Source organism: Heptranchias perlo, chromosome 15 (assembly GCF_035084215.1).
Source record: "Heptranchias perlo isolate sHepPer1 chromosome 15, sHepPer1.hap1, whole genome shotgun sequence".
NCBI lineage: Eukaryota > Metazoa > Chordata > Chondrichthyes > Hexanchiformes > Hexanchidae > Heptranchias > Heptranchias perlo.
The window spans coordinates 50,186,714-50,196,529 of record NC_090339.1 but is presented as its reverse complement, the minus strand read 5'-3'; the positions used below and the strand labels follow the sequence as shown (position 1 = coordinate 50,196,529).

The 9,816-nt window shown below is 42.6% G+C and overlaps 1 protein-coding gene across 4 annotated transcripts in view; it reads left to right on the top strand.

The window, feature by feature from the left end:
- Window positions 1–2: 2 nt before the first annotated feature.
- The window catches only part of LOC137333086 (cytokine receptor common subunit gamma-like), a 53,019-nt gene continuing 43,205 nt past the window's right edge, over window positions 3–9,816 (top strand). For 2 of the 4 annotated variants that reach the window (XM_067997206.1, XM_067997209.1), the window contains exons 1-2: window positions 3–236; window positions 4,753–5,110. In XM_067997206.1, coding sequence (XP_067853307.1) covers window positions 5,008–5,110 — 103 coding nt within the window. In that variant the 5' untranslated portion in view covers window positions 3–236; window positions 4,753–5,007. Of the gene's footprint in view, window positions 237–4,630; window positions 5,111–9,816 lie in introns of all 4 variants that reach the window. The other 2 variants (XM_067997207.1, XM_067997208.1) reach the window with 2 other exon arrangements.

The window sequence follows — 9,816 nt, the reverse complement described above, 5'->3', positions numbered from 1 at the left end:
CACCGTGTTTGGAGAAGGTTGGAAGTGGGGCACAGCTGGATTAAAACATCTGTTGACATACTATACTCATGATCCGAGTCCTGGTTATAAAGACACGCCTTCTTTGCAGTGTGTGCTACATTACGCGTTTGTTTCCCCCAGCGTATGATTTAGAGATTATTGTATTTCAGAGGAGGGAATGCTGACGCCCAGGACTAGTAGTTTTTAAAACTTTCACTAGGAGTTGCTGCTTTATGGTAAGCAAATAAGTCAGATTTAATTTTTATTACATGGTACATAGGGTTTTCTGGGAGTTTTGTGAAACATATGCTGCGATTCCTTCTGTTTGGCTTTGATTATAATAAAGACCCAAATTTTCTGATACATCATTAATCCAAAATTGAGTATGTGCAGTCACCAAGGGGAAAAATTGCTGCATTTATTGGATTATCTGGTCATTAGCGCAGCGCTGTTTGTAGGCCTTGCTGTGTGCAAAATTGAGTGCCACGTTTCCTACATTACAACGGTGACTACACTTCAAACGTACTTCATTGTCTGTAAAGCGCTTTGGGACATCCTAAACAAACCCAGGAGCAATTTCTTCACACAAAGGATTGTGAGATATGATCCTCATATATACATTATTCATCTCTGGTCTGCTGTCCTCCATTGTAATATATTCCTCCCCAGCCCCAGCAGAATAGGAACCATTGTGTTGTATGTGCTTGATAAATTCAGTTATACACCATCAAATCCACTCCCAATCAGACATTTATCGACTTGCTTTTTAAAAGAATTTATGAACTCAGTCTCATAGTATTCATTATTCTGTTGGGATAAACTTTCTTCCGACCTTCAAACTTAAACCTGTGCCCTCTAGCTCTGTGCTTATAGTGTAGTCAAGTGCTGATTTATTACACAAATGTTATTTATTCCTATCTCCACTCTTTTTCCCTTGTCCAGTCTCTTCTGACCTACATCCACGATGCTTCCGACGCCCTCCGCCACTTTAACAGTTTCCACTTTCCTGGCCCTAACCATCTCCTTTTCACTATGGATGTCCAGTCCCTCTACACCTCCATCCTCCACCAGGACAGCCTGCAGGCCCTCCGCTTTTTCCTCGGATGGAGGCCCAACCAGTCCCCATCTTTCACCACCCTCCTCCGCCTAGCTGAACTTGATCTTACATTGAACAAATTCTCCTTTGACTACACTCATTTCCTCCAAATCAAAGGTGTCACTATGGTAATCCATATGGATCCTAGCTATGCCTGCCTGTTTGTGGGATATGTGGAACATTCTTTGTTCCTGTCCTACTCAGGTCTCCTCCCTCACTTTTTTGTCTGGTACATTGATGACTGTATCGGTGCCGTTTCCTGCTCTCACCTCGAACTGGAAAATTTCATCAACTTTGCTTCCAATTTCCACGCCTCCTTCACCTGGTCCATCTCCGACTCTTCCTTTCCCTTCCTCGACTTCTCTGCCTCCATTTCTGGGGATAGGCTGTCAACCAATATCTACTGTAAGCCCACCGACTCCCACAGCTACCTTGATTACACTTCCTCCCACCCTGCTTCCTGTAAGGATTCTGTTCCATTCTCTCAGTTTCTCCATTTCCATCACTTTTGATCTGACGATGCCACCTTCCACACCAGTACTTCCGGTATGTCTTCCTTTTTCCTCAACCGAGGATTCCCCTCCACTGTGGATGACAGGGCACTCGATCGTGTCCGTCCTCTTTCCCCCACTTCTGCCCTCACCCCTTCCCCTCTCTCCCAGAACCCCGATAGGGTCCCCCTTGTCCTCACCTTCCACCTCACCAGCCTCCATATTCAACCATTTTTAAGCAAGTACAGAGTCAGGGGGAGGGGAGGAAAGAACAAAAGGGAAGGTCTGTGATAGGGTAGAGGGCATCCTCCGCCATTTCTGCCACCTCCAGCACGATGCCACCACCAAACACTTCGTCCCCTCCCTTCCCTGATTAGCATTCCGAAGGGACCATTCCCTCCGTGACACCCTGGTCCACTCTTTCATCACCCCCAACACCCACTCTCCTTCCCACAGCACCTGCAAGCACAGGAGATGCAACATCTGCCCTTTCACCACCTTCTTTCCCACTGTCCAGGGCCCCGAACACACCTTCCAGGTGAAACAGTGATATACTTGTACTTCTTTCAATTTAGTATACTGCAATTGCTGCTCACGATGCAGTCTCCTCTACATTGGAGAGACCAAACGCAGACTGGGTGATCGCTTTGCTGAAGACCCCCGTTCAGTCCGCAAGCGTGACCCTGAGCTTCCGGTTGCTTGCCATTTTAATTCTCTGTCCCATTCCCACTCTAACCTCTCTGTCCTCGGCCTCCTACACTGTTCTAATGAAGCTCAACGCAAGCTCGATGAACAGCACCTCATTTTTCGATTAGCAACTTTACAACCTTCCAGACTCAACATTGTTTGCAATAACATCAGATCATTACCGCTTCTCCCATTTTTTGAACAGCAGGTGCTGGTAATGGTCCTGCTGTTGCCATTTACAACTCCTCTAGACCCATCTTTTGTTTCTTTACTTGTCCCATTACCAACCCCTTTTGACTTGCACCTTCATCCTTTTTGTCATTTAATCACTCCTGCCCTCTACCCTATCACAGACCTTCCCTTTTGTTCTTTCCTCCCCTCCCCCTGACTCTGTACTTGCTTAAAAACGATTAAATCTCCAACTTCTTCCAGTTCTGAAGAAAGGTTATCAACCTGAAACATAAACTCTGTTTCTCTCTCTACAGTTGCTGCCTGACCTGCTGAGTATTTCCAGTATTTTCTGCTTTTATTTCAGATTTCCACATCCGCGGTATTTTGCTTTTGCCTATTTATATCTACACCCTCTAGCCTCTTAACATCTAAAGATTTGCATCATGTCTCCCTGCAGTCTTCTTTTCTCCAATGGTATTGAGTTCAGTCCTGTGAATCTCTCCTTATAATTTAATGCTCCAAGTCCCAGAATTATTCTTGTCACTCTTCTTCAGTGCATCAGTGAATGTCCTTTTGAGGGTAGGGTACCCAACATTGCATTGAATATTCCAAATATGGCCTCAATCATGATGCAAAAAGGGTTAGAATAACTTCTTTTGACTGTTTCCAGAACTTCCAAGGTTTCTCAAATTATTAGAGCTATTCCATCCACTTATGCAACAGCGCAGACACTGATAAGGAAGCTCACACTGCTTCTGTTGACCAGGTGATTCTGACGGAGGCTTAGAGGTTTGATTCCTGCATTGACAAAAGCCATTTCTGAATGATCAGGAATACCCTAACAATTTATAGTACATAGGACACTTAAAGACAGGCACTTAGAAAGTATCGGTTCATTTGGTAAAGGCAGTACAGAGCACAAAGTCCCAGGTTTGATTCCTGGCCTGTGTTGAGTTCGTTGATATCAACTGGGATTGCAGGAGGAGCAGTTCAAATGGCCTCAGTATCCTTGGGCGGGGGAAGGAAAATCAGCAGGGTTCCCACTTCTGATTGTCACCAGTGACCTTTGCTGGAAAATGCATGTGCAAAGCTTGGGTGAGGAGAGCCCCAGGCTTGATTGTGCTGACACCCATGTTCAAAAGCTTGCCAGCACATACTGTTTATGAAGTCATTTGGGGAAAGTGTTGGAGGGTGTCCTGCACCCATAGAATCATACTCTAACAGGAATCAGCAACTTCAGGAGAGGCGGAGAGAAAAAGGTTTCTAAATATGTCTAATGCCAGAAATGATAGTAATTTCCATGACATTTTGTTAATCAGCTGTTCACTGAAGGTGTCTTATAAATGCTGGTATTTGATCTCAGTGTTAGTTGGCAGTAATAGGAAGATATTCCTTTAAATGTTTTACTCCAGGTTTCAAAATGGTTCTGGCAATGTACTGAGACTTCAGGCCAATAAGGTTGAACTATTAGAAAAGCTATTGTAAAGGAAAACAATATTCAGATAGGTTTACTGACCCGAATAACCTGGACATTAAAAGATGTAAGGCAAAATGTCAAAGTGAAAATAAAACCGCCCTGTCCACTTGCATTTCACCCAATGTATCCTGTAGTGCAGTGCCTTCTGCCCCAGTTCCAAGTGTTAGCAGAAACCTTGTTGCCAGGCAGCGCTGATCTGTAACTAACTGAACTAACTAACTGGAAGCTGGGATTGTTCTCCTTCGAGCAGAGAAGGTTAAGGGGAGATTTAATAGAGATGTTCAAAATTATGAAGGGTTTTGATAGAGTAGGTAGGGAGAAACTGGTTCTATTAGCAGGAGGGTCGGTAACCAGAGGACACAGATTTAAGATGATTGGCAAAAGAACCAGGGGGGAGATGCGGAGAATTTTTTTTACGCAGCGTGTTGTTATGATCTGGAATGCACTCCCTGAAAGGGTGGTGGAAGCAGATTCAATAGTAACTTACAAAAGGAAATTAGATATATATACTTGAAAAGGAAAAATTTGCAGGGGTATGGGGGAAAAGCAGGGGAGTGGGACTAATTGGATAGCTCTTTCAAAGAGCCAGCACAGGTACGATGGGCAGAATGGCCTCTTACTGTGCTGTATGATTCTAGGATACGTGCAAGTGTAATTGGGCTTTCCTGCTTTCTTGATTGCTCACCTCCACCCCCCGCCCCACCCCAGACCCTGCTTTCTATTTTCCTCCTGAACAGGCCGACTGACACCTTGATGGTGGGTCAGAGAGGAAGAGAGGTGGAGAAGGAAATAGCGGCTGTGGCTTCATGTCCTATTGTTCATTTGTGCAGCATGTGGAAACACCAAACCTCAACGCTACTTGGAAAACATTTTAAATGAAATAGCGTGTACATTCATCGCCTACGACAAGACACAGGAAATATTACATCTAAAGGGAGAAAAAGAGCGAGGGAGGAGGAAACTGCTCAACTGAAGAGACGCCTATTATCAGACCACAGAAGAAAACTGCTGCATGCAGGTCTGATACGGAATGGAATTAAAAATGCCTAGTGTTTAAGATTCTAAAATTTCTCAGCAATCACAAAATGGCTAGTCAATACTCGTTGAAAGGACAAGTACTCCCAGAGATGATGTACTTGATCTGGCTGATTGTTTTAAGCAATGTGACACTCGGCATGCAGTCAAATGGTGAGTTTTGATATTTTTCTACTTCTTATTTTAAGCTAGCAGCAAGGAAACATTTTGAAGCGCATATTTACCACTACTCCATTTAGATACCATTTTTCTGATTACACTGTCTGAAATATTTAATTTTAAAAGTTATTTTTGGGTTTCGTAACAGTTGCCTTTAATTTTATTTATATATAAATGTGCTAAGATGTTCATATCTGTTGCTTGATTTTCATTTGAAATGAGGTATCTACATTAACAATGTGGTCAAGCATGAATGGCAATAATTAAAATCTTGTTGAAATGAATCAGGACTACAGGAAAAGATAACTATTGTCTCACATATTTACAAAATATAAAAATGGATTTCTGAATAATTTGAAAAATTTTAGAGGATCTTTTAAAATCAAAATTAATCTCGGCCTCAAGTAGTCACATTTTTATTACAAACACTGAACAAGGAAAAATAATCTTATTTATAGAAGCATAGACCAAGCAGAGTTTAGCCCACTTATAAGAATACTTGACATATCTACTAAGCGAATGGAGAAGTCCTGAACTGTGTTCTATTGAGTGAATCATTTGAGCTGTTCAGTCCTACATAGTCAATTATACATTTTACTTGGTTTACAGCCCAAACTATAGCCTCATGCATGGCCTTGTTATTTTTTTATTTGTCTTTGGAAATGGATATCACTGGTAAAGCAGTATATACTGCCCATCCCTAGTTGCCCTGAGGGCATTAAGAGTCAACTATGCAGAGTCAGACGTGGGCCAAACTGGGTATGGGTGGCAGGTTCCCCTCGTGTTAGTGAACCAATTGAGTTTTGGCAACAATCCAACAACTTTCATGCATATTTTCTGGTGCACCGTAATATGGCAATCTCCAGAAAATTTATGAATTCATTTTCACAACTTGCCGTGATAGGAATTGGACTCATTGGATTATCAGCCCAGTTCCATTATCACTGGGCTATTGTATCCTACTGCTTCAACCAAGCAGAGTTTAGACCACTTATCTACTGAGAGAATAAAAAAACTGAAAGTCCTAACCAGTTTAAAAAAAGTAAATCTTCATCACTAATTAAAATGTGTAACGAATTATGCAACAGAATATTGGAGCTGATATTTCATTGTCACTATGTATTGGGTCAGTAAGTTTTCCACTAAATTGGAATGCAGTACAGTGCAAATTATTTTAAATTGTATGTTACATACAAAGCTATGTCCAGTTTAACGACACCCACTAAGCTGTACAAACATAAAGATCTACACCCTGTGCTGAGTTGGCTCGTCTTAGCCATAGAAAGAATAGTTCACTACAACTGGCCTCAGCACCCATGAGCTAAGGAGGGGGGAGGTGGGAGGAAATTAGCCGGGGAGTTCCCACTCCTGATCACCGTCTAGTGACTCCTGCTATGCTGTAGATTTTGGTTAAGGACAGGATTAATTGACAGTGGTGCCCTCCAATGCTTGAACAGCCTACCAATAAAAATGAAGTACTGATGGATGGCAGATGTACGTGGAGCCATGTGCTACCTTCAGGAAAAGAGGGGAGGAAATTTGAAGGATTATTTGTTTCAAAGACAAGCACTGAAAAACTCATAAAACTATCCTAAATCGTGCTCGAGGCTATCCTTGTTCCCGATGGGAAAGTCTTGCAGGATTATATTTACATTCTTAGAAGTAATTCTCATTAAAGAGCTTCACAATCTATAACTTAAAAATTGTTTTGGTTCATTGTGAAAGTAAATTACACAAAGATAAGACACAGAGCTAATCATGGTGGGGCTTAAGAGTAGGTGATTAATATAGGACTCCTCTGCTCAAGTTTCTGGGGTACCAAGTGTCAAACACCACTTTATCAATGTAGTGCTCAGAACTGATAAGGTTGCACTTAATGGAGTATTCAAGTTTTATAGATAAAATGTCAGGAGCCAAGAAGTAGGCTTCTCCTCCTCATTCTGCAGCCAAATATCAGTCCCTGTTGTGTTATTTCTAAAGATGAGCAACAACAAAAAATACCAAACTTTAAATAAAATTACAAATGGCCAGTCACTGATCAGCCTGGCCGGTCTAAACAGAACCAGTCTCAACGGTAGGCCAGTCTCTCTGGCTGCAATGATAGAGAACAGGAGCATTCCAAGGTCAATCTCCTTTTGTTATTCCAGTGCGTCTACTTCACTGTTTCGTCTGATAAAATGGAACCTACGATTGTAATTTTTAAATTTGGACAGAGGTTAACCTGTTTGTAGTTGGAAGTGACACGTATGTCCACCTTAGAGGAATAGAATGTGTCTAGTAGTATTGCAACCTCAGAGTTTCCTCCACTTTTAAAACATGCGTTTGAAACCGATCACCCTCTCCACTCCCCACTCTCCTCCCAGGTTAGTAATGTACTTGTATTGATAGTACATCAGCTGGCTCAGATTGTTAAATTCAGTCTGAGCTGCAGCTAAAAGAAGATTTGGGGACAATGCAGGAAAAGTTAACACCTCTAATTTAATGAACTAGCATGTAGGGCTGCTTGCTGTACAACTCTTTTCATTACACTTTACCATTTATGGAATGCAATCTAATATTCTAATACAATTTTCTGCTAATTAACATTCTTTTTTTGGCCAAAGAACGATTTTTACACAAAACGTTATACCGATATCAGCGGTTAACTTTGTTTTTACTAAAGCTGTCCGAAGAGTTTTGCTATTGTACATCTGTACTTTCTATCACATTACTTCAGAGACTGATGAGAGTTTCGGAGCATTTCTAATATTGAATAGTAACCCACTGGAATGCAATAAATAACTATTCCCCCCCAATGTATTAGTGTTGTGGTAGCAGACTATACACACATGAAGGTTCCTGGTTCAGTAGAAAGGCTCTGTTGACTTAGCTGATTTTTAGCAGTGCTGGTGTAACAATTGGCTTCAGTGCCCTTCAGCTAAAGAGGGAAAAAATAGAAAGTGTTTCCACTTCTACTCATTATTCAATCGCCTCTGCTGGATATCAGATGAGGGCAGGATTAGCCTTAGCAGTGATACCCCCCATAGTTGAATAGCCTACAGACACTCGCTGATTAGGCTCAGACGTTAAGAAATGCCACATCGTAATGTACCGGAGGATTGTGGAACTAAATCCCGGCAAGAGTCAGCACTTTCAGAAGAGGGAAGAAAAGAGGTAAAAATTGGCAAAAGAAATGTATGAGCAATTATTCATTCTTCGACTGACATTGCACCAGAATTGTGCACTTAAAATATTATTAAGAGATTAACTGTGTAATTTTCCAGTAATCGATTGTTAATCGTTTCTTGGTAAAGTTGGAGTTGAATATGTTGCAATCGCTTATTATTCAGCATTGACAACATCAAATATTAACCACAAGTAGCTGACTGACCCTCAGTGCTCAAGATTAAAAACTACTGCTAGCGGAAAGACTGAGCCCAAATTGAACAAAACCACAGGGTGAGGGTCACAGGTCCAGAAATTGGTTGATGCTGCGCCGTTTTACAGGCATTAAATGGGCACCAAAGCATCCAATAAGGCACGCAGCATGCACATGCACATTCCCCTGCTGAAGTGCGCCACCCATTACATTAGTAAAGGCAGAAAGAGGCGTTCAGGGCTTGCGCTGGATACAGGCCTTAGGCCCTTTGCCTGTGCAAAATAGGGGGCAAAATACCTGTTTGAGTTCCCCTACCCAAATTGGGCTACCATGAATGCAGCCGGAGCCAGGCCGGCTGCGTTCAGGATAATCATGTCTACCTGCGGCCTGACCGATGGTCCTTGAAGGGACCGCTGAAAGCTGCCACCAAACAGGTACGTTTTTAAAAAAATACTTACCTGAATGTGGAGCTGGGAGGAACAGGAGTTCTCCTCCCCGCTCTACAGCCGTCCCGAAGACCGTTGTCAGCCCCCGCTCATCCCCCTCCTGATTGCCCCCACCTCCCTCCCAATCGCCTCCCCCCCCAATATTTTACAACATTGTATGGTGAACAGAGCCTAAGCACTTAAAGTACTGGTCCAACAGAGTTTTCCTATTTAAAACTCGAGTTTAAAATTACGGGGCTAGAAATTGGACTGTGTAGTGCCCGTTGTTTCGGCTCTACGCGACCTCCCAAAGTGTCAAGATGGCATCTTGGCTGCGCACGCACGTTTCCAGCGTGACGTGCGCCGGATGCCATCTTGGTATAGGTATTAGTGCATGCACAAAAACCGAATGCCGACTGCGTGTAAAGTAGGGAGAAAATGGATACAATCAGTGTGCAACGCTGATTTAAAGCAATAGACACCATTTTGGGACTTAACGCTCCACTCAACACACAGTCTTAACCACGACCATCTGAACATGTCTAAGAATGCCTGGAGGGCCACCCACCAGCGCTATTTAAGGGGATCATGCAGGAGTTACAGGTTAGTGGCTGGATTATTGCTTCTGGCTGTTGATGCATTTGAAACTGTTTTTGGAGGTCTCCTATATTTGAATACTAGGACTAGGGGACATAGCCTAACATTTAGAGCCAGGACGTGAAGGGATGAAGATAGAATCATAGAAGTTTACAACATGGAAACAGGCCCTTCGGCCCAACATGTCCATGTCGCCCAGTTTATACCACTATGCTAGTCCCAGTTGCCTGCACTTGGCCCATATCCCTCTATACCCATCTTACCCATGTAACTGTCCAAATGCTTTTTAAAAGACAAAATTGTACCCGCCTCCACTACTG